The 26,238-nt window shown below is 38.4% G+C and overlaps 1 protein-coding gene and 1 long non-coding RNA gene across 2 annotated transcripts; both read left to right on the top strand.

The window, feature by feature from the left end:
* The first annotated feature begins 4,360 nt into the window (after positions 1 to 4,360).
* Positions 4,361 to 5,586, top strand: LOC143475303 (uncharacterized). Its single transcript, XR_013120973.1, has 3 exons — positions 4,361 to 4,453; positions 4,927 to 5,042; positions 5,124 to 5,586. It is a non-coding gene; the product is annotated as an uncharacterized LOC143475303 (long non-coding RNA).
* Positions 5,587 to 10,361: 4,775 nt separating this feature from the next.
* LOC143474584 (uncharacterized) lies at positions 10,362 to 24,415 on the top strand. Its single transcript, XM_076972091.1, has 11 exons — positions 10,362 to 10,494; positions 10,564 to 10,932; positions 11,732 to 12,052; positions 13,059 to 13,376; positions 16,647 to 16,952; positions 17,174 to 17,263; positions 17,402 to 17,535; positions 19,874 to 19,943; positions 22,403 to 22,723; positions 22,908 to 22,994; positions 23,133 to 24,415. Exons 1-11 carry the CDS (start codon positions 10,419 to 10,421, stop codon positions 23,267 to 23,269), a joined length of 2,229 nt encoding a protein of 742 aa, XP_076828206.1. The 5' UTR covers positions 10,362 to 10,418; the 3' UTR covers positions 23,270 to 24,415.
* The last annotated feature ends 1,823 nt before the right edge of the window (positions 24,416 to 26,238 follow it).

The following is a 26,238-nucleotide window of genomic DNA, read 5'->3' as shown; positions in this document are numbered from 1 at the left end:
AGACACCAAATTTGGAATTATTCTAATAAAGGAAATGATAACTTAAAAATAAAGAACAGGATCATCAGATCATGAAGCCCAGCCGTATTCGGTGTCTGGAACACAACCAGTTAATCATACACTGTGCAATCAGGACTGGTGTTTGAACATGAAGAATAAATCCTGTATCATTATTATTGAAATGCTATGCAAACTGTGTGTTCCTGTGATGGGCAGAGAGTGCGAAATAAAATGGAAGCGATCACGCCAAGTCTCAGGGAAAAAGTATGGTTTAATGGAGAAAGTGCGCAAACCAAAAACCTGTGACATGCTCCGAATTAAAGATACAATGACCAGCGGTCAATTGGTACAAAGACAAGACATATATAGACAAACAAACGACCCTCAGGTGAGACAGATCGCGGGCTCCACCCACCTGAGGGACGAACACAACACAACAACAACAACGACAACTGCCTCTGTAGACGGAGGCGACCGGTAGGGGGCCCGCCGTACCGTGACAGTTCCATGTTGATGCATATATACTATTGATCATATTTCCCCTGTTGTGGCATGTTATTCACTTATGAGACTATTATCACATCTCTGTTATTCTTATTAGTGTAATGTGTATGTATTAATCTGAATATTGTTACTATTAAGTTGATTACCTCCTCAGTTACAGTATGGCGAGTTAAGGAAGACTGATAAGTCATATATGACTGTAAAGAAGTTAATGCCACTGAAATGCCTTAACGTTAATGAATCCTGATGGTTTGGCAAACCAATTCTTATTTATTCCTAAATTATACAACCACAAGAAAAGTGTCTGTGGATATAAAAGTACACTCTTCAAGGTCTGTGGATATAAAAGTATACAATCTTCAGTGTCTGTTCAGGTAGGAGTTCTAGAGGCATTCTAGAGGCTCAGTCTCGCTGGGGTTCAACATTAGGTGGTGGGCAACCATTCATGATGAAGTGTCAATCAGATATGCTGAGATGCAGGAAATGACATCATTGTTTTATAGCTGAAACATTTCTTCACATGCCCATGAGAACACACAGAAACAGAGTGTAACAGTGTGTAACAGAGCATATATTTTATTTTGCAACCAAAGTAAAATGACTATAGCTGTATTTGCTGTTATCTTATGTTTGAGCTTAGGTAAGTATAATGTCAGTCTGAGTCCTATAAAAATGAATAATAATAATCCAGAATGATGTAAAAATGCAAAAATAGTAAGTAACTTTTTTATGTTAATTACAGTGGAAGTACTGGGAGTGACAATTGAACAAAACATACTCTCCTTAACAAAGGCTGAGGGCAAAAGTGCCTTCATCAGCTGCAAAGTAACTGATCTCTCCAGCAACAATTATCTCCACTGGTACCAAAAGAAAGATGGAGAAGCTTTCAAAAGGATACTGTTCGTCAAGCAGGGTGGTGACAGCTTCACCCCAGATCCTAACCACCCTGAGCGAGGGGACTTCAGTGTTCTCAGAGGATCCTACGATCTGAAGGTGGATCCAGTAAAGAAGAGTCATTCAGCAGTGTATTACTGTGCCTGCTGGGACACAAGCAGCCACAGTGAAAGCAATGACTCACACCCTGTACAGAAACCCTCACACAGCACTAAGAGCTTGGCAACAGAATGTTACATTAACTAAAAATTAAAGCTCACTGCCTAAAATGATAAGGCCAATTCTTATACTGGGATTTAAAATACGCTTATCCTAATTTGTAGAACCAGAAGGTTAAAGTTAAAATAAGTTGCAGCCTGTTTATCCTGAAAGAAAAAATTCGTCCTGGACATTAATCAGAACTTCACAGTGGAAGTGTGTTACATGTCAAACCACGGAGGTGGTAGGAGCTTCTCCACCTTCAGGAAATGACATCATTGTGTAGCTGAGGAATTTTTGCAACACAGAGAACTTCATTCAAGTCAGGAGTTAAAGTTCGAGCAGTTTATAAAAAATATTTAGTTTAAGATCTGAATTAAAATGTATTTACACACATGTATGGGTATCCTCATCTTGGTGCAAGGTAAGTACTACATTGAGCATTGTCATAAAAAATGAACTCAACATTATAAAATTAATATTACAATAACTCACAATGACAATGGTTATAAATAAAGTTCATTTTCAAGCTGTTCAACAAACTAACAAAAACTACTTTCACTCATTTTCAGTGATCACGTATGTTCTGGGACAGACAGTGGAACAAACTGAACTCTCCATGGTGAAGGCAGAAGCTAAAAGTGCCTTTATTAAATGCAAAGTGACTGATCTGCAGAGTGGCAATTATGTCCACTGGTACCAAAAGAAAGATGGAGAAGCTTTTAAAAGGATCCTGTATGTTAAGCAAGACGGGTCCAACCCTGTCACCGATCCCAACCATCCCGATTCAGCGGATTTCACAGTAAAGATAGACAGACAGTCCAGTGATTACCAGCTGAAGGTGTATCCAGTGAGGAAAAGCCATTCAGCAGTTTATTACTGTGCCTGCTGGCACCAAAGCAGCCACAGTGACAGGAATGATACACGCCCTGTACAGAAACCCTCACACTATTAAACCACAACCAGAGGCCACTGCAGGAACAGACATTAACAGTTTAAGCAAAGCACCAACACACACAGGTAACACAGAATACACCCTTAAAAAAGTCTTTATGTTTACATTACTAATCGAGCTGTACCCCCAGGATATACTCAATTAATGACAAAAAATAATGCTCCACTTTCAACCAAATTAACAGAATAATCACTAGGACCAAACACAAACTTGCAATTGCACATCAACATTATACAAGATATATTGTCATATGCTTCACAGTGAATGGACCATTGGAATGGACTCTTGGATAAGAGAGCTAAATGGCCTTTATTAGATGCAAAGTGACTGGTGTGGTAATTGACCATTATGTTCACTGGTCCGTTTTAATAAACTCTCCTAGTACTACATCCTGTTTCCTGACTTGTTCCTGAAGAAGGTTACAAACTCTCACTCTGTTAAAACCGTATGAAATCTGTGAACCAATGTGAAGCCTCACAGAATAACCATCAATATATGAATACGGTTAGGTGTTCTACCCCCTCAGGAAATGACATCATTTAAAAGCTTGAATTTTTTCTTGTTGCAACAGAGAGCACACAAATAAATTTTAGCTGAGAGAATACAAGTGAGAAATTAATAAAATATCTGATATAATAAAACAACTAGAGAAAGATGCTTTTATACGTGTACATGGGTCTTCTATCTTTGATTCAAGGTAAGTGCTGTATCAATCAGAATGTTTTTTTTATTACAATTAATTAAAAAAATAACTGACTTATTTTGCATTTTGTTTGCAGTTTCTGTACTGGGACAGACAGTGGAACAAAGTGAACTCTCCTTTACAAAGTCAGAAGGCAAAAGTGCCTACATCAGCTGCAAAGTAACCGGGACCAATTATGTTCACTGGTACCAAAAGAAAGAAGGTGAACCTTTCAGAAGGATCCTGTACACAACTAGTGCTGGCAGCTTCACTCTTGATCCTAACCACCCTGAGCGAGAAGACTTCAGTGTTCTCAGAGGCTCCTACGATCTGAAGGTGTATCCAGTGAAGAAGAACCATGCAGCAGTGTATTACTGTGCCTGCTGGGACACAAGCAGCCACAGTGACAGTTAATACTCACATCCTGTACAGAAACTCTCAATCTATTAAACCACAACCAGGGGCCACTGCAGGAAGAGACATTAACTAAACAGTTTAAGCAAGGCAACTACACATGGTGATATAGAGACACCTTCAAGTCTTTATGTTTTGTTACATAATAATGTAACAATTTTGTGCACACCCAAGATACACACATTAGTGACACTGGGATCAAACACACACTAATTATTAACATCTGGACATAATTATTATTCTGGACAATGTTGATAAAATTGGTTTGTCAGATTTCACGGTGAATGGACCATTGGAGACTTTCTGGTGTCACGGTACGATGGTCTCATAGCGTGAGGGACACGCCCACACACACACACACACACACACACACACACACACACACACACACACACACACACACACACACACACACACACACACAGAGAGACTCTGCCCAGCTCACAATCACCCACTTATTAATACTTCTTTCACCTGTTCCTCGTTTACCTCCATTTGTTACTGCTCACTCTGTAAGCCCCCATCCTGCCATCAGCACTGACCGCTGTCTGTTCAGCCAATCAAGCAGAAGAGCCTGCGACTGCTCCACTGCTGTAGACCAATCACTGTCCACCCAGCAGTAACAGGACAGCCTGCGTCTGCTCAGTACTAACAGCTGCCACAGCAGCTTATGTTCTCAAAGCATCAAACTTGAACTTGAAAACAAAGATTCTCTGAGCGTTCCTCTTGCTTCCTCTATGCTGCCCATGGCACATCTGGATTAACTTTAAGATTTATTGTATCTGTATGAAACCAAATGAAGATCAGTAAGTAGAAGCACTGTTACTCTAACATTGTGGTTATGACCATCCACACACAGTTTGAACTTCACTGTGAACTGAATTATTTCGTTTTTGCTGTGTGTTAAACGTATTCACTACACACCAAAATGTTCTGGAGTTTGCAATAAAAATACTAGACCAATGTAACAGAGACTCTATAACACATATATGTTTCTAGATCAGTGTAACACAGACTACAACACATAGATGTTTCTAGATCAGTGTAACAGAGACTGTAACACATAGATGTTTCTAGACCAGTGTAGCAGATATTATAACACATACATGTCTCTGCAATGCAGTGTAAGCAGGTTTTGAGATATCATAGCATGAAATCTGACAAATGGTGTGTGAGATGTCACAGAATAACCAGCAACATAACGCAAACCTTAAGGTGTTGTCCTCCACAGGAAATGACATCATTTAAAAGCTTCATGATTTTTTTCTTTTTACAACAGAGACCATCAATTTAAGCTGAGTGTGTAACGTAGAGCAATTTATTAAAGATAATTTGCATACAACTAATGAAAAATGCTGATATATATGTACATGGGTCTTCTTTCTTTCACACAAGGTAAGTGCTATCTCAAGCAGAATGTTTAAAGCTGAATTAATCAAAATAAAAAAACAACAGTTCCTTGTGTCTTTTTCACAGTTTCAGTACTGGGACTCACAGTGGAACAAAGTGAGCTCTCCTTTACCAAGTTACAAGGCAAAAGTGCCTTCATCAGCTGCAAAGTAACTGGGAGCAGTTATGTTCACTGGTACCAAAAGAAAGATGGTGAACCTTTCAAAAGGATCCTGTACACAACTAGTACTGACAGCTTCACTCGTGATCCTAACCACCCTGAGCGAGGAGACTTCAGTGTGCCCAAAGGCTCATATGACCTGAAAGTAGACACAGTGAAGAAGAGCCATGCAGCAGTGTATTACTGTGCCTGCTGGGACACAAGCAGCCACAGTGACAGTTAATACTCACATCCTGTACAGAAACTCTCAATCTGTTAAATAAACCTCAGTGTTCTGACAGCAGCAATATCTCTCACAGTGGCTCAAATGGTCAATAATGTCTTTGCAGTCTGGAATGCCTGCAGCTCTTATGACAAACTTTACAGTTAGCAATTCTGGATGTCATATTTCAACGTCTGCAAATTAAGAGGATGTTCCTAATCTGTCTGGTCTCAGCACTAAATGCACCAACTGCTACCAACAGAAAGACACTGAATCTGTCAAAAGAACGTGATAGCTTCACTCCTCACCCTAAACCAAACATGGGTAGACAAACAAACAATCCAAACTATTTGTTAATGTCTATATTCCAGTCACAGCATACATGTTTGCAGCATATATCACAGTATAGAGTATCCAAATGAAAAAAAATACTACAGGAAATGACATCATTTCCAATCTCAGGAAATGACATCATTTTATAGTTGAGCAATATTTACAAGAATGTGCTAGAAATGATTTCACTCATTTTAGCATGTTAGTTAGCTGCTTATTAAATCTTGTGTTTAAAATTTTAGAAAAGATGTTTAAGCACATGTGCATGGTTCTCCTCTCTTTGACACAAGGTGAGTGCCATTAAAAAGTTAATTGACAAATAATTCAATATTACAGTAATTTAGTTTAAATGTTAAATATGCAAGACATTCCAAAACAAGCCAGTGATACATTATGAGTGTTGATGGCAGTGACAGTACTGGGGGTGACAGTGGATCAGAAGGACGTCTCCTTGACAAAGGCACCTGGGAAAAGTGCGTTCATCAACTGCAGGATCACTGGTCTGCTCTGGGGTGATTACGTCCACTGGTACCAGAAGAAAGAAGGTGAACCTTTCACTAGAGTTCTCCACATTATGGAAGATGGCACTGAACTCACCAATGGACCGAACCACCCCAAGGAGGACTTCATGGTGAAGGTGAACAGGAGATCTAGTGCTTATGATCTTAAAGTGGAAACCCTGAAGAAGAGCCATTCAGCAGTGTATTATTGTGCCTACTGGGACACAAGCAGCCACAGTGACAGGAATTACTCACATCCTGTACAGAAACCCTCACATAAACCATAAGCAATGAAAGGTCTGCAACACCAAACACCAGACGTACTGTATTTCACAATATAAAACTCCAATCACTCCTATAGTGAGGTACAGGGTTTTTTTCATCTAAACTGATTATATCAACACTCTGATCCTTCTTTCAACAAAATGCGATCTGGTCAGTACCCAGCCAGCAGGACACGGTCACATCCTCACACACATCACAAATCCACGGTGCCTCACTTGATCCAAGATGTCACATAGGGCTACGCCCCCCTATTCTAGCTGTCACTCCAGTCCCCTGTTCCTCGTGCCTGTGTTGTCGATCCCTCCTTGCTATCTGTTTCCATGGTTTCCCTCTGTCTGTCATGCCCGTGTCGTCAGTGTTTCCACCTGTGTCGTGTTAGTCCTGTGCATTTATAGTCCCTGTGTTTCCCTAGCCCATTGTCAGTTATTTTGTGAGTATTGTTCTTTGATCATTCATGTATTCTTTCTAGTGTTCTTCCCGTTGCGAGTGTAAAATGGAGTCAAATTAAGTATTATATCGCGATCGATTCTTAGTGTTGACTTGTAACTCCCGCGGTAGCCCCACTCAAAAGTAGCCCAAAAGCAACACTTTTGGTTCGTCGTTCAAATTCAGGCACGAAGCCAGAAGGCGGGCCAAATTATTTATCAACTGGCGGGCCGCAACGGAAGCGCCGGCGGGCTGCAAATGGCCCGCGGGCCGTATGTTGTGCACCCCTGCTCTAGTGCTTTAGATATGTGTTTATCTAGACATTTCTTTTCTCAAACTGCTAGACCTCAGTGCTGATTTTGACACCATTGATCATAATATGCTAGGCTGGAGACTGGTCCTACCTGACAGATCGTTACACATTTTTACTAGTAAATAACAAATGCTCAGAGCATTCTAAGGTAAAACAAGGATCTACTGGGCCCCATATTATTCTCATTATATATGCTACCACTGGGCACCATAATTTGTAGGCATGGTATTAGCTTCCATTGCTACGCAGATGATACTCAGCTGTATATATCTTCCAATCTGGATGATATCACTACTACTCTCAAGATTGAGAACTGCGTCCAGGACATTAAAAACTGGATGGCGTATAATTTTCTTCAACTAAATTCCGATAAGACTGAGGCGCTGATTCTTGGGCCTAAAGCTGCTAGAAGCAATTGGCCTGATATTCCCCTTACCCTAGATGGTTTTTCAGTAACACCTAAATCTACTGCAAAACGTTTAGGTGTCACTATTGATTCTGATCTTTCATTTGACACACATATATGCAGTGTCACTAAGGGTGCCTTTTTCCGTTTACGTAATATCGCCAAGCTGAGACACTTACTTTCATTAGCTGATGCAGAGAAGTTCTTGTCTCATCAAGATTGGACTACTGTAATAGTCTTCTAATTGGATGCTCTAAACAGTCCATAAAGAAGCTACAACTTGTTCAAAATGCTGCAGCTAGAGTCCTAAGTAAGGCTAGAAAATTTGATAATATTAGTCCCACTCTCGTGGCATTACACTGGCTTCTGATTAAATATCGAATTGAATACAAAATTCTTCTGTTAACCTTTAAGGCATTAAATGGTCTTGCCACACAATATCTGAGTGAACTCATTGCTTACTACATCCCATCTCGCCCTTTGCGCTCCCAAAATGCTGGATTTCTCCTAGTTCCAAAAATGTTTAAGACTACAGCCAGAGGCGGAGCTTTCTCCTTTAGAGCACCTCAGTTATGGAATAGCCTTCCAGCTCCAATCCGAGATTCTGACACAGTTCCAATCTTTAAATCTAGACTTAAGATTCACCTATTTAATCAAGCCTTCAGCTAATATTCCCCTTGTAATGTGTAGGGGCTCGGGGGTCCCCAGACGGTGAGAGATTTCTGGTAATCTGAGATGTTGATGCTGTCATCCAGCTGTGTCTTGGCATCACTCTATTTGTGACAATGACTTTACTGGAAAGCAATGTCTCAGTGAGCCCTCATGCCTGTGGTCACCTCTGAACTCCTCCCTTTGTTTTGCTGCTATAGATTAGCCTGCCGGAGCCACATGCTAATCACTGGCACGTGAGCTATGTACGTTTAAATCAATGATGGTTTAAATTGATGTCCACAAACTCAGTCTGTATTGTTTATCTTTTTGCATGCTTCTACCCAAGACGATTCCATTCAAGCACCTACAAGCACCTGGGAGATGGTCTGGCTTGCCGGTGTATGTACTGATGTCAGGGTTGGATGTGCCATTTCTGCAAGAGGACGTGCTGATGCTAGCTCCTACCTGAGGCTCACCATCTTCAACGAAGAGACTGTGACTACTTGGCCGGGGAACAAGGACCTTAACCTTATCTGTAGAATCATCCTGCACACCACGGACTTGTGCTTATGAGCCGCCCAATGAAGGATGGGTTCCCTTTTGAGTCTTGGTCCTCCCGAGGTTTCTTCCTAATCCCCACCATCATAGGGAGTTTTTCCTTGCCACTGTCGCCTTTGGCTTGCTCATTAGGGATCTGGACTCATACGATTGTAAAGCTGCTTTGTGACAACATGTGTTGTGAAAAGCGTTATATAAATAAATTTGACTTTGACTTTGACAGCAACAGTCAGCCATGTTGGCAGCAGATGAGCCACAGAAACTTGCAATAGTGTTTCAAGAATTTGTCATCTTATCACCTACAGAATGGATAGAAATGGTGTTAATGCATCAATATACATTCGATTGTTAAGGTACATATCATAGTCTTCACCTTCATGAAGAAATTGAATCCAGTATCCCTCAGTCACCACTAGAGGTGCTACAAATCACAGTGTGCATGTAGTGATCACATACTGCACATGAAATATGATATATAATATATAACCTAATACATAATTTAATAATATGTAACCAAATATAACAGTATATAACCTAAATAACAAATCATGTAGCTTCTCAGAGGTTCTCTATCCTTAGGAAATTACATCATTTTATAACTGAAGGTTTTTTTTTCAACTGTAAAGTGATTGGAACATACAACTTCAATTATGTCCAATGAAAGACCCCTCACATGTGATCATGGGAGATAGCTCCTTATGTCCCCAACCATGCAGGAAAGAACATTAACTGAAGGTTTTAATCTGGTTGACTACACAAAACAAAAGCGATTTCAGTGTGACAGTTGAGAAACATTGCAAGTTTTTTTGAAGGTGTTCCCAGCATTGAAGAGTGAATTATTGCAGTGCAGAATGTAATATACACACTGTCAGTAAGAAAATCGCTATACAGAGCAGCTAATACTCTACAGTAGGAAGTTATATTCCTGAAAGGGTTAACCAATCACACTACACAAAGGCCACAAACAGCTCAAATAGTGAATATATTATAAATCCTATAGTGGAAAGCAAGCCTGTCTAATGCTTTGGCTGTACTAGTTTGGATGCAAATGAATGTGAGGAGTGTTAATGCCAGAGGAACGTGAATGTCTTCTACCAAATATAACTGTAGAGCAAATCTACCATGCAAATTTCAGAGAAAGTTTCTTTGATCTGGAAACAGCTGATCACAGTTCTGTTCTGATAGTGTAGTTTATGCTTTAACTACAGATCTTAAGGATGTATGCATGTCCTACAAAAAAATATCCAAGCGATGCCTAAAATAATGTGCAATAAAACAAACAAGCCCCTTTTTCTTTTCTCTGGAGGAGGATGAAGGCCACAGGTCTTCATCCACAGGTCTTTGGTGGGAAACCAGCAGATCGCAGCGTCAATGTGGATATTTGTGATGTGTTTTAACAAACCAGGAAGACGCAACTGAATGAGCTAAAGAAGAAGCCTCTCTACCCACAGGAAATGACATCACTTTATAGCTCAGAAGTGTTTCCCACAGGCAGCACTGAAGCTCAGTTGTGTGAAAGAGCATTTTATGAATGTTATTTTACTTATCAACATATTAAAGATGCTTGTGCATGTGTGCATGGTCCTCCTCTCTTTGACACACGGTAAGTACCTTTTCAATCATGCATATTGAATTTTAGATATATAAAGATTAATTATAATGTTTCTGACAGCAGGTGTACTGGGACTGACGGTGGACCAGAGTGAACTGTCCTTGACCAAAGAAGCAGGAAAGAGTGCGTTTATCAGCTGCACAGTGACCGATTTGTCTGACAGCAATTACGTCCACTGGTACCAACACAAAGACGGTGAAGTTTTTAAACGGATCCTGTATGTGAATAAAGGAGGCAACATCGTCACTCCTGATCCTAACCACCCCGAGGGCCGAGACTTCACTGTGAAGTCAAATAAGCAGAAAGGTTCTTATGTTCTGAAGGTGGACACGGTGAAGAAGAGCCATTCAGCAGTTTATTACTGTGCCTGCTGGGACACAAGCAGCCACAGTGACAGGAATGACTCGCGCCCTGTACAGAAACCCTCTCTTTAAAGTACAACCATCCCCCAACAGGAAAGAACACAGAGAACATTAATTGAGCAGAACACATAAACACAATGGCAATTATGAGCTCAAAAGGACATTAATGTTGTTACATTGCTGACCTGGAATGCTCTGCATTTTGAAGTAAAGAAAACAAGTTAGAAACTATTAAAAGCTGTAAAAATCTTCTGACAAACGTTACATAAGCAAATACAAATTTTATAAACTTTATTTAAAATTACATTCATTTTATCTGTAAATGAGATTTTGCAGATCTATGTTTAGATTTAGCTGCAAAGTGTTGCACTTCTATTAAACACCACAAATCTTTTAATTATAATAAGCATAAAAAAACTTCAAACTAAAAATCCTACAGCCATGTAAAAACATTTGTGTATCCCCAGAACACTGCACATCTTGGGTTGTAAAATGGTTCAAGCACAGCTACAAGAAAGAAATTCTGATATAAGTGGTAAAAAAAAGTTTGAAGCAATTTAAGAAGCCAATCAAGGAAATGTTGGTGACACTCCACCCATTCAGGAAATTACATCATTTTATAAGTGGGACTTTTTTTATTACCCTGAAGGTGATGTTGTGTGAGACATATTCACTCATAATGTTTTCATAATCTTGTGAATTTTTGTAAAAAAATTAAAATGCCTTTACATACATACATTGTTCTCCTGTCTTTGGCACATGGTGAGTACAATTTCAAATAGATATTATACATTTTAGAAATGAAGGAATATAAAAAACCATAAAGGTGTATTAAAATGACTGGATTATAATGTTGCTGACAGCAGGTGTACTGGGACTGACGGTGGACCAGAGTGAACTGTCCTTGACCAAAGAAGCAGGAAAGAGTGCGTTTATCAGCTGCAAAGTCACCGATTTGTCTGACAGCAATTACGTCCACTGGTACCAACACAAAGACGGTGAAGCATTTAAACGGATCCTGTATGTGAATGCAGAAGGCAACAGCATCACTCCTGATCCTAACCACCCCGAGGCCAATGAGTTCACCGTGAAGATAGATAAGAAGAAAGGTTATTATGATCTGAAGGTGAAAACGCTAAGGAAGAGTCATTCAGCAGTGTATTACTGTGCCTGCTGGGATGGCCACGGTGAGAGGAATTACTCACATCCTGTACACAAACCCTCACAATGTTTAACCCTAAACACACAACAGAACTGGAAGATTTAATCACAGTGATTACATGTAAACATAATAAACAAAATGTCATTATACATGTGTTTAATGAGAATAAAAGGCTTTATCTTATCTAAATGGTTCTTTTTGTGGGCTTAAATAAAATTATATTAAAATGTAAGGTTTTTATATGTTCTGGGGAGATCTGGATTTGAAGGGTTAAGTGAATGCAAAAAAAATGATTTGCATGAATTGTATTTACCAGCAATTGGAAATGACGTCCAAATACTTTTGGTCATACAGTGTAATTTTAGCTACAAAGTCAGAGCTGGACTTTGAAACACACCATTTAATTATCATTTAATTACCATTTAATTACCATTTAATTTAATTATTATTAATAGCATTAGTCAAACCCTAAAGACTTTCCTCATTGTCTCAGAGTGTTAAGGAGGGCTAAGTGCCCATCTGTGGTTTACATTCAATTTCATTATTACATCCAGCACAACATATTCTCAAAATGCAAACCTTATATTCAAATTATAAAAATAAAAAACTATAATCAAATGGAAACCTTTCTGAAACCAGGTAAAGAATGAAAGTAGGAGGGTTTCTGGTCTAGAAATTCAAAATCATCATTAGGACCTCAATCTGAAAATGTATTGCATGAGTTGTAATAAAACAGTAAGCAACTAAATAGCAAATTATACGGTCTGTTAGGACATCCCCCAGGAAATGACATCATTTTATAGCAGAGAAATGTTTACCACAGACAATGCTGAAATTCAGTGAAGTCAAATATTTGAGAGGAGTTTAATATTGTTCAATTAACAATTATATTAACTAATGAAAGATGGCTAAACCCTTTTATATGGTTCTCATTACTCTGACTAAAGGTGAGTACATCATGTAAGATAATTAAAGATGCGGTCAACAAATAAAAATACTTTTTTCTAACTGATTTTCAATGTTGATCCCAGTGGCTGTACTGGGAGTGAGAGTGGACCAGAGTGATGTCTCTTTGACCAAAGAAGAGGGCAAAAGTGCATTTATCAGTTGCAGAGTGAGTGATCTCAGAACCACTTACATCCACTGGTACCAGCAGAAAGATGGTGAACCTTTAAAAAGGATCCTGTACATCAGCGAAGCAGGCGGTGGTGTCATCACTGATCCGAACCACCCCGAGGCCAACGAGTTCACGGTGAAGCCAGATAAACGGATCAGTGCGTTTGACCTCAGGGTGAAGACGGTGAAGAAGAGTCTTGCTGCCGTGTATTACTGTGCCTGCTGGGAGAGTGGTGGCACAGTGACGGAGATGATTCACCTCCTGCACACAAACTCTAACATCATCAAATCTGACATGACCAGGACTACACTACTTACATTCGCAAAGATCTATCTATCTATCTATCTATCTATCTATCTATCTATCTATCTATCTATCTATAGATTACATGGACACATTAACTGTGAAGAGCAACATTCAATAGGGGAAAATCCATAAGAAGTGTTGTAATAACAGTCCAGGAACTAGAAATTCCAATACTATAACAGACTAAACATACACTACTATATATATATATATATATATATATATATATATATATATATATATATATATATATAGTAGTATAGTATAGTATAGTATAGTACAGTATCTATATTTTGATCATATACATCATATACTCCCTGCAGATCTTCTACAGGTGGTGGTAGTGGTGGACGCATTTCATTTTATTCAGGTATATAAAGGGATTCTGATAGCAGCAAGGCAGACATCAAAGCTTTAAGGTCAATGTGTTCTTATATGAATGTACTGTGCTTCCTTAATCTCCTAAGACTCCCGTGAAACGTGCAGGGGAATTGTAGAATTTATTGTGGAATTTACATTTTGTCACTTTTTTTTTCTATAAAAGACATCGAATCCAGCAGCACCACGGAATCCAGCAGCATCACTGAATCCAGCAGAAATACTGAATCCAGCAGCACCACTGAATCCAGCAGCATCACTGAATCCAGCAACACCACTGAATCCAACAGAAACACTGAATCCAGCAACACCACTGAATCCAGCAGAAACACTGAATCCAGCAACACCACTGAATCCAGCAGAAACACTGAATCCAGCAACACCACTGAATCCAGCAGAAACACTGAATCCAGCAGCACCACTGAATCCAGCTGCACCACTGAATCCAGCATCACTGAATCCAGCAGCATCACTGAATCCAGCAGAAGCACTGAATCCAGCAACACCACTGAATCCATCAGAAACACTGAATCCAGCAACACTGAATCCAGCAGCATCACTGAATCCAGCAGAAACACTGAATCCAGCAACACCACTGAATCAAGCAGAAACACTGAATCCAGCAACACCACTGAATCCAGCTGCACCACTGAATCCAGCAGAAACACTGAATCCAGCAGCACCACTGAATCCAGCTGCACCACTGAATCCAGCATCACTGAATCCAGCAGCATCACTGAATCCAGCAGAAACACTAAATCCAGCAACACCACTGAATCCAGCTGCACCACTGAATCCAGCAGCATCACTGAATCCAGCAGCATCACTGAATCCAGCAGCACCATTCTGGCTGTATGAGGTTGAGGGCTAGTGTTTTTGTCTCTGAGTGATACAGTGTGGGAAACTGGATCAAGGTGTTTGGCTCAGGCACAAGACTTGTGGTGACAGGTAAGAAAAAAGACTTTTTAAAACTCTCTGAAATTGTGGAACAATTTTAAGTAGTTGCATGTCAGAAATATAAAATAATCTAGTTGACCATGTAGTACAGAAAGGATTCTACATTAAAGACAGAAAAAAAAACTTGGTGTTTGTGATTGAAATCTAGATGCTGATGAGCTGTTGTTAGTATTCGGTGTAGTTTGTTTCTAAGTGTGACTCTAGATACTATGACTACAAAGTGTTTGGATCGGGAACAAGGCTAATCGTCACTGGTATGAACACATCACACATTGTTTACTGCTGAAAAGTATTTTTAGCATTTGGTGAACAAATTTGCAACTGTAGGATTATTTCAATTAACCTGAAAGTAACAGCTGAAAATTCATTGTGAAATAAAATAACCAAATTATTTGTTTCTATTAGATTTCTTGTAAAGTATTTTAAAAATGCCTCAAAAACTTAAAAACTCAACATAGCATTAGATAGTATATGATATAGAATATCCAAATGAAATGTGTAGTCTAAGTATTCATGATCATATATCATAAATGTGTAGTCTAATATTCGTGATCATATATCATAAATGTGGTGTAATTAACCAGAATCGTTGAGTATCAGATCCTCCAGTTTTTTTTTGCACCAGACTGATTAATGTTCGGCTAAATGTAAACCTGTAAATATTTTACTGCCCTGTTTACAATTGAAAGTCTTAGTCCAAGTCCATGTAAATGCTTTTAGGAATTCAAAGATTATTATATATTATATTACACATAATATTTTTACATTTTAAGCATTTATAGGTTACGATTTACTAAAACGATGGAATTATTCTGGTTTATTGGTTTTACATTCTCAAATTCTCAAACACTTCCAACTGGTGTTTAATGCTCTTGGCTCTCATCAAGTGTTGGTGCAGGAACATGAATTTAATCTCTCTGAAATCTGCCCTCATGCTCCAAACTAAGTTAATGCCAACAACACCAAACCAATCTGGTGTGCAGTCGTCACACTCCAGATGTATAAATCCAGCTTGTTCAATGTTATGAAAAATAAGGAACAATTGCTCCCAGATCACCCCAAGGGCAGTGGAATGTTTCCAGATCACCCCAAGGGCAGTGAAATGTTTCCAGATTGCCCAGAGAGCAGTGGAATCCATGTACCAAGTGCCAAACGATAAGATTTAAGAATATGTGCTGTTGAAAGGCCAGTGTGAACATACACAGTATTGCATTAATACAGATGATGAAAGTATACCATTCGAGTATATTTGAGTATTATTTTCAAAATATTTGGAAAACTAAGTAAAACATCCACTTTATTATTGTTTATATAATTTAGATTTACACTGTTGTTAGTGAATAAAATTTTGGTTGTGAATAAATTATAGAGTTTGTGCTATATCTAAATTCCTATTCAACAAAGATGCAACAAAGTGTTGGTATAGACCGCGGCTATTCAACTATATATTTCTGCGGGCCAGATTTGGAAGAGAACTCTGACCTGTGGGCCAGACAATTTTCAGACCTATACCAATACTGTCATGGTGGATGTAAAATTGAAGCGAACGTAACTTTTTGACGGGGAGGGGTTGCGAACGTAATTTGTTGTTGGGGAGATGGACCGCGAGCTGCCAGTTGAATAGCCCTGGTATAGACTGTGAACTTTACAAAACACTATCAACAACATGTTCCATGGTGTCTGAATGCATGATTCATGAACAGCAAACACAGTTCAAAGGAGCCAATGGAGCAGATCAATAGTTTTGGTAGTTTTGGTCACAACATAAGAAAAAAAATTATAATTTAGTTACAAATACAATAAAGGTTTTACAACAAAATTTTGTCATTCTAAAATATGTTTATGTCTGCTATATTGACAGATACTAAGCCGACGATGCCTGTTGTATCGGCATATCCAGTATCTACCTCACAAGGAGATGGAAAACACACCCTGCTGTGCCAAGCCAGTGGCATGTTCCCAGACCTGGTGAGGTTCACGTGGATAAAAAATGGTGAAGAAAACACGAAGGTGCCGGAGACAGACGATGAGCTGTTGGAGCAGAGAGACGAGGGTCAGAAGGTCAGAGTCACCAGCATGCTCATCATTAACCAGAGGAAAGCAGCGGGCAATAAATACACCTGCAAGGTCAAACACGAGGTGAAAGAACTGACGTCTGAGGTCCCAGGTGAGTTGAGAGCACCATCACTAAACCATTACCCCATTTTCATTATCGACTCATTATAATTTTTTGTAATTCTTTAGAATTGTAAGCAATTCTTTGTTCTGTAATTTGTTCTCAATGCTGTATGTTATTTAGAAATAAGCAGAATTATTTTCTGATAATAACTGATTTAAGGTCACTCAAGGATTCAGTTTATGATCCCCTATAATGTTGAATCTTCTTAGTTGACGTGGCAGAGAGAGCTGACGAGACTGACACAGGGCCGGTCTCCACCTGTGCACCCCCACAAAGAGACGAACAAAACCATGTCCCAGGTCAAATAAATTAACAGAATATATATAGTCACTTTTGTTGCAGTGTGTGTGTATTAAGTACAGAGTGTGTGATCTTCAGTGTGAGGGAAGGTTAAACACTGGATCCCAGCGATGTTCTTCTCTCTGTCTGTGCTGCAGGGTCGTTGGGTCGGAGCCAAAGTCTGAACCTGCTCAGACTGACGTATGTGGTGCTGGTGCTGAAGAACCTGCTGTACTTCTGTTTTGTCTCCGTGTTGCTGTATAAGAGAAGCGCTGGCAACAAGGAGTCCTCATGAGACAGTCCATCACCATGACAACAACAGTCCACACATCTGCAGCGCATTCCACGTTTATTTTCTGATTTCCTTAATTACCAGAATTTACAAAGAATTTTGTCTCAACAGTCAATTATTTTACTAATATTACTTTACTGATTATGTTCAGTACTTCAGTGTAAATAAGTCAGTGGGAAAAAATGTATTTCATTTATTTTCTGTAGAGTTCTGTTTTAATAGGTCTACGTACTGTCAAAATACTCTTGCGTTATCTTTTGCGGATCATAAACATAAAATAAAAGTCTTCTGTTTACTACAGAAACAACTTGTCTTTTGTTTGTCTTTTGTTGTCTTTTAACACTGATAGGTACTGGTAGATAAGATGCCACATAGCCCATCCCAAATGGTCAATTAACCATTTACATAATTTGCATAATGTGTGAGTGGTTTGTAAGTGTAGGCTATGCTATATACATGTGGGCACAGTCTTGTGTGTGTATGTTTTGCATGACACCTGTACCCTAGGATGCCACTGTTATATGATCCATCCCTGTAACCATGAGTAGACCCTCCTGCAGGGTTCTGAAGCCACGTGTTAAGATCCCCAGTGCAACAGCCACATGTTTCTGTGCAGTGGTTCTGTCTACGTACACAGAGAACAACCCTGACTCAAGAGACGAGAGGGGTGTGTGTGTGTGTGTGTGTGTGTGTGTGTGTGTGTGTGTGTGTGTGTGTGTGTGTGTGTGTGTGTGTGTGTGTGTGTGTGTGTGTGTGTGTGCGTGTGTGTGTATGTGTGTGGAGATCAGCCAGCTAGCGGTGATCTGACAAAAAGAGGCAGTTAAATCATCAGAGTACAGGAGCCATGGCCAGTCCACACCTACAGAACTAGAACATCTTCCTCCTGGACTAACAGAGGGATTGTTTTCCAACATAAGAACTGGATTCTTACACCTAGTGTGGTAGACACACATCAGCACCGACGCGTCTCTCTGAAATTTATCACATTAACGTTCTCTCTGCTGCTGCCTTTTGATTTCCCACCTGGTGTCAGCCACAGTGCTAATATCATCACTATGTCACCATCACCATCTGTCCAAGCTTACACCACCTCATTATGCACAGGGTGATGTTTTGTGACTCAACCTAAATTTTGTTTACCCACAGTGTTAGCTATCAAACGTTTGAATTTTCCATTGCCTTCACTTGTATTAGACAGTGACAGAGAGTTCAAAAGAGTTTGATATATGGAAATTAATGATGAAACCACTCAGAATGTTCTTAACATTGACCACATTTTTCCTCAAAAAATTACATAATCAGTAATATTTTATTCTTTTATGTATGTTCTCTTCCTTTCTTGGTGCAGAACTTCCATTTGTAGTTTTTTTTTTGTTGACAGAACTTATCCCCTCTGGCCCCTGTTTTATTAACTTTGCTACCTGTGCTTTATCAATCTAAAGAAGATTCCAGGGTGTAAATGCAGAGTAACAGAGTGAACGACACTATGGGTAAGACAGGTATGGGTTAGAGAGGTATGGGTAAGACAGGTATGGGTAATACAGTTATGTGCAAGACAGGTATGGGTAAGACAGGTATGGGTAAGACAGGTATGGGTAAGATAGGTATGGGTAAGACAGGTATAGGGAAGACAGATGGGTATCTTCATTTGTACTGGCCCTGTCAGCTCCTACCCCAGTGATGAATGTCAGAATGACCATCACAGATCTGATAGGCCCCTAGGGCAAATTAAATTAACCTTAGACGAGCCTTCAGAAATGCAGTGGATACACATAAGTGCAGTGGATACACATAAGTGTTTACAATAAGCAAATAGGGGATGCAGCTCCTGTCAGTGTCTGACATGCAAATGATTAAACTCAGTAAGGTATCTATCACAGCTGCTAGTGGTAAAGTGAACATATTTACATGAGACAGTGCTAGATTTCATGATAAAATTCATATCTTCATTTACTTAGTTTCCTTTCTATAGAAGCTGTTTGTGGGTGTTTTTGCTGAATGCAGGAGGAATAATGACAAGACTTGTGAAGATCGGTGCTAATGTTTTTGCCTCTGAATGATGCACTGTGGGAAGGAAAATCTTTGGTTCAGGCACCAGACTCTACGTGGAAGGTAAGAAAAGATCCATATAAGCAGTTTCAGGAAACTGGATACTCACCGTTTGGCAAATAAATTAATTCTTGATTTTAGGTTCCCAAATGTTCATGACAGTGAACTAGTTCACATTTGTGAATACGTGGTAAATGCTAAATTGTACTCACACTTTGCACCAGTTTCTGTTTGGTCCGTTTTTTTATATATACGTAGACTCGTAGCTGTTCAGAAATATTTGCCCTAGTCTGTATCTAAGTGTGACTCAAGATATGCCTACAAAGTTTTTGGATCTGGAACCCGGTTAATTGTGACTGGTATGAAAACATTTTACAGTTCATTTTCAGTTTAATGTAATTTAAAATTCAATGTTGATTTAAGGTTGTATTCAGTAATGTTTGAAGAAAATGGTGGTGCCGACATTGGTTTTTCTGAAACACCAAAGCAAAGGTGACGATTCCAGCCTCCTTATTGTAAATACCAGAAACTCTATACACTTCTACACTCTAGGTTATTATTGTTGTTGTCGGTGGTGGTGTCATTGTTGTTGATGTTAGTAGTAATAATAGTAATATTACTTTTGTGTTAATCGTGGCTATTGAAGTCAAAATCGTTTGAACTGGCTTAATGTGGAGCAGGATATGGATAATGCTGCAAGCAGTGTATGATCTCAGAGAATACATACAGTATGTACATAAGTGGATCTGTCTTCAAAATGAACCTGAATCCACAAGTTCAGCTTTCAATTCAGCTTAGCAATTTAACACCAATGTAGGCTGATTATTATATAACCCAGTAAATATATATCAAACAGTTTTACATCTTAGGTCTAAGCAGTTCTGATCCATATTCATTAGACATGTAAATTAGTACTGATTGAGTACTGATTGTATATTATACAAATACTCATTTGTTCCCAGGCAGTTTATTTACAAAATGGCGCTTGTGAAGGCTGGTATTTAGTGTTGGTGAAATATGAATATTAATTAATATATATTATTAATATTAATATTTGTATTGATATTAATATATAAAAGGCCAAAATCATCAGCAGGGACTTGCAATCAAAATTAAGCTAACATTTAATCATCAAACTAACATTGCTTAAGAAATTTATAATTATTATAATTATTTTTGACACGAGAAATTCTTATGAACAAATTGCAAAAGGTTTTTTTTCACATTTGCCTTTTGCTTATTCAAAGTTATCTTAATATCTAGGATTCTTCATGTAGCCATCCATGTCTTTGTATTTCACCATGTTTACTGGTGTGACACCACTGTTAAATATTCTTGCTTCTTTAGCCTCTGAACCCATTTTTTCTTGGTCAGTGAGTCTTCACTTGTGTCTGAGGTACTTCAGTAGTCAGTAGGTCTTCATTTGTGTTCACTTGTGTTTGAGGTACTTCAGTGGTCAGTAGGTCTTCATTTGTGTTCACTTGTGTTTGAGGTACTTCAGTGGTCAGTAGGTCTTCATTCCCCTTGTCAAATCTATTCTTGTGCCTCAATAATCCTCCCGTGTCATCAAAGCAAAAATGCAAACATGCAGAGTTTCAGAAATGTTTGTGGCAATTTAAATAAAACAGCTCTGAATGAATGATCCCTACTGAATTAGCAATACTGACTGAAAAAGGTGATGTTTTTATGAAATACATTAAATTCTCTGTCCCTCAGAAATTTGGTATAACATAAATTTTATTTATTTATTTGGAGATGCTTATATAAAATAATTCTAATGTGATACTAGCATGGACGTAATTTTGATTTCAAAAGTGGGGGGGACATGGATTCGTCCCTATTTAAATATTTGGTTTTAACTGGGGGGGACCAAACCCGGCTTTTGAAAAAGTGGGGGGGACATGTCCCCCCCGTCCCCCCCCCCCCCCAAATTACGTCCGTGGATACTAGTACTGTGCAACTTCTGTTGTTAAATAATATTTTTAAATGAGATTCAGTATGCTGTCCAGTGTAGTGTATCATCAGAAGCAGCTGTTGCGTGATCTTAGGGTTCAGGTGTGTTGGGAAAGAGCTGAGCCAGAATGGTGGGTACATTCATTTTTACAATGCATTAATTGCATTAACAGTCCATCAATTAATAAGCTGATTCTTTCTCTTCCTGCTTCCTGGTTAATATTATTTAGACCTTGCAAATACAATAGTGAGTGTTATGAATGAACGTTGACACATAATTTCTATATAAATAAAGTATATACATTTTAAATCATGTCATGGGAAGAAGTCATGGGTCCCAAAATATGAACACCAGAAATCCAGCTGTGTATTTCTAATGTATTCCTAATCCTTCTAATCCCAAAGAGACACGCCCCTAGAACTGTATCCCTTACACCATCTATAATGGGTCTAGATTGAAATCGGGCACATGGTTTATTTCTGTATAAAGCTATTTTAAACAATGTTACAACAAACTGTTAATTTACAGTAGATGTTATAAGTGAACATCTGTAAAGACTACATCTTGTAGCCTCCTGAATGTATGAAACTATAACACAGTGAATTATGTTTAAAAGCTTTAAACTCAGTAGTGCCAATATTAGTCGCCCAGAACAAAATAAACGCACTCAAAATGTAAAAATTTTGTAATCGTTATTATTACAGCCCATATTATGTGGGTATGCCAATAATTTTGGAAGGTGAAACAAATACAAACATTTATTTTAAAGCAAAATGCTGTTTTTTTTTAATAAAGGTTTACAAATGCATTAAAGGTTTTACAACAAAATCTTCTAAAATGTGTTTATGTCTGCTAAATTGACAGATGCTAAGCCGAAGAAGCCTGTTGTGTTAGCATATCCGATAGTCAGCTCAAAAGAAGATGGCAAACGCATCCTGCTGTGTCAGGCCAGTGGCATGTTCCCAGACCTGGTGAGGTGGGAATGGAAGAGAAAGGGCAAAACGGGTGGAGGAAACGCCATGGTGGTGCCGGAGGCAGACGATGAGCTGTTGGAGCAGAAGGACGAGGGTCAGGAGAACAGAGTCACCAGCATGCTCATCATTAACCAGCAGAAAGCAGCGGACAATAATTACACCTGCAAGGCCAAACATGAGGCGGTGTTGGGGGAGGAATCTACTGTGCAAGGTGAGTTGAAAGCACCATCACTAAACCATTTTCCCATTGTCATTTTTGTAAATTCTTTGTTCTGTAATTTGTTCTCAATGCTGTATGTTATTTAGAAATAAGCTGAATTATTTTCTGATAATAATTGATTTAAGGTCACTGAAGGATTCAGTTTATGATCACCTATAATGTTGAATCTTCTTAGTTGACATGGCCAAGATACAAGAGGTTGACACAGGGCCGGCCTCCACCTGTGCACCCCCACAAGGAGACCAGCACAACCATGTCCAAGGTCAAATAAATGAACAGAATATATATAGTCACTTTTGTTGCAGTGTGTGTGTATTAAGTACAGAGTGTGTGATCTTCAGTGTGAGGGAAGGTTAAACACTGGATCCCAGCGATGTTCTTCTCTCTGTCTGTGCTGCAGGGTCGTTGGGTCGGAGCCAAAGTCTGAACCTGCTCAGACTGACGTATGTGGTGCTGGTGCTGAAGAACCTGCTGTACTTCTGTTTTGTCTCCGTGTTGCTGTATAAGAGAAGCGCTGGCAACAAGGAGTCCTCATGAGACAGTCCATCACCATGACAACAACAGTCCACACATCAGCAGTAACAGATAGATAATGTCAATTGAAAACAGACATTTTTTTTGTATAGATTGCAAATATTTTCTTATTACCAGAACGACGTAAATGTTTTAAAAGAATTAGTTCTTAATTTCTTTAATCCTATTGATGATACTCTTCAGTCAAAGACAGATTACTCATGCTTTTTATATTCCATTCATTACATTAATAATGCCTATTTCATTGTTTTATAATGTCTCATACTTTTTGTCACGTTATCAGTTATTACATTGCAGTGTTGGTTCTTTAGCTTAGGAGATTTCTTTCTATGAAAATGTTAGTTTAAAGTTTTCTTGATCTTGAATAATAAAAATTTAATGTACTTTCACTGTTACTACATGTACTTTTACAGTGTTTTTAGAAAGTTGAGCTGTAATTGAGATTAACCTGTTCATGCTTAAACTGAGCTGGTCTGCTGGCTTCCAACAGGAATCCAACTGCGTTTCCTTAATACCTATTTGTTTTAAATGTGAATTCAAAATCCCATTTTCCAGTTTAAGATGTGATTAGGAGGAAACCTATAGGAGAGAATACAGGCAGTGCAGCTGAGTTTGCAGAGTGGAAAAACTCTCAGCCACAAGCCCACAGTGAGCGGGGGCTGATCAGCTATTAGCAGAAGCTGGTCGTGTAGGACTCTCGGCTCTTATATGTGGGTTTGGTGGGTACGGTTAGGCGTCATGAGCATGAACCATAAACACAGAAAAACTACATGGCCTCCCACGAACCTTCCTATCCTTTTTTAAATGCCTTATTTATTTTGGTAAAAGGAAAATATTAATAGGGTTTGAACACTGGGTAAAGGTTTATTCATTCTCCGTTCTGTTATCAAGTGGCTGATTTCTTTCTGAATACTCATATCGGATATATTATGACTTGAATGATATACAGGGACAGACAAAATAACGGAAATGTCACATGATGTCTTTGATGCAGTTTAACTAAATTAAAACGGCACCAACAGGAATGAACAGCATTACGCCTAATGCCGATCATTAGCTCGAAAATAGATTTACACTGTCATCATCTTTCAAACTAACTGCATGGGACAGTTCAGGACCCGTGACATTTCAATGACTGGACCTGTTTTAAAGACGGGACAACTCATACAGAACGCGCATATACGTTTGAACAAATATTTAAATAGGCTACAGAAGGCCTGTGTCTGAAGGTAAAGTAAAATTAATATATAGCCTACAGCACTTTTCACAGACACAAGCCACAAAGTGATTTACAAAGACATAATACAACATGAACTATACAACACACTACAGTACAAAAATATATAAATAATAACAAGAATATCAATGACATTGCCATCACCTGAACGCCCGCTTATAAACATGGGTATTTAGTTGCTTTTTAAGAGTCAACAGAATCAATGATCTTTATAAAGAGGTTAATGTGTTCCACAGTCGGAGCAACGACCTCAAATACTCGATCTCCATGATTAATGTACATTACTCGACCTATGAGAGCGTGCTGATACTTAAGGGTAAAACACAACTATGCAATGTTCTGTAAATATTAGAATCCTATACTCAACAGGAAGCCAGTGTAAATAAATTAACAATGTGAGTCTGTCTATTTGACAGTAATCTTGCTGCAGCATTCTGAAACGTGAAGAATAAAGAACGTTAGAAAAATCAAAAGGAGACGAAGGTAGCAACATTTCTTCCTATTCATAATTTATTATTCATTCTATAATATTCATATTTTTATAATATAATACATTTTAATGCTTCCAGACTAATTATTTTTATTAAAGACAATGTATTATGTTGCCCTTTTGTGATATTAAAGATGTAAACAGAGCTTATGGGCTCCGGTGTAGTCTTCAAACTGCATACACCAGTATCAAAGCTGAAGACAGCCAACGCCCAGAGTAAGAGATAGCACAGTGTGTCGAGACAAAATATGCTTGTGAAGTATATAAAGTGAACTGAAGTTCCTGAATATTTTGATATTTCACATAAGTACATGTTAACTGTCAATAAAGAGGTTAAAACGATTTTCGATGGTGTTTGAGTTGAGCTGGAGAGTTAAAACATAGTTTGCAAAAACTAAAAAATTAATAAAAAATAAAAAAAAGTTAATGCAGCTCTGGACTAAAGTTCTAGTTAGTAGACCTTTTGGTTGGCTATAGTAAAGCTTTCTCTGGTGTTTATAATAGAATAACACTATTGTATTTTAATACCAACAACATAATACTATTGTGTTCAGTGACAGTCTTAGACTCCTGTGTGTAGGCTACCAGAAAGCCTCATATGCGTTGTATAAACTGAACACAGAACAGGCTTACCTAGATATTTTCAATATATATTTTCACTATAAATATGAATATATTTATATATAAATAATAATAAATATATTTATTTATTTATTGTTAATACATTCACTTGGAAATAAGCATAAACCCATAAGCACACATTTTGGAATACCTCAGTCAGATTAAATAAATAAGTAAAACAAAATAAAATCAGATCTCTGAAAAGTTGTCTGTAAGGTTATAATGTCTGGTTGAATAACTGTCTCTGTAATAACCTTTTTATGTTTTTTTATCAGTTTATGAAGGGAACATTTGCGTGACTGAAATATGGCAGCCACAGCAAAACCCTGCAGGTAACTTTGCACTATATTTGGTTAGTCCAGAGAAAACTTCACATTCATGTTGACTGCCTGCAAAAACAGCTCCACATGGATGTTTATGGTGACCTTCTGGTCAGGTCACCATGTCCTAGAATGAAAGGGGTAATCGGAGGAATTTCCTCAGATCCAGGAGAAGACCTCACATAACAGGTAAGACACAAACTCTGTTTTTCTAAACACTTTTTGAAATGTGGATTAATTATTATATGTGGCATTATTATTAAACTAACCATGTAATATATGAAATTTTGACTGTAGAATGTAT

This window comes from Brachyhypopomus gauderio, chromosome 14 (genome assembly GCF_052324685.1).
Source record: "Brachyhypopomus gauderio isolate BG-103 chromosome 14, BGAUD_0.2, whole genome shotgun sequence".
In the NCBI taxonomy this organism is placed as follows: Eukaryota; Metazoa; Chordata; class Actinopteri; order Gymnotiformes; family Hypopomidae; genus Brachyhypopomus; species Brachyhypopomus gauderio.
The sequence above is the reverse complement of the archived record's forward strand: the minus strand, read 5'-3'. Positions and strand labels throughout refer to the sequence as shown.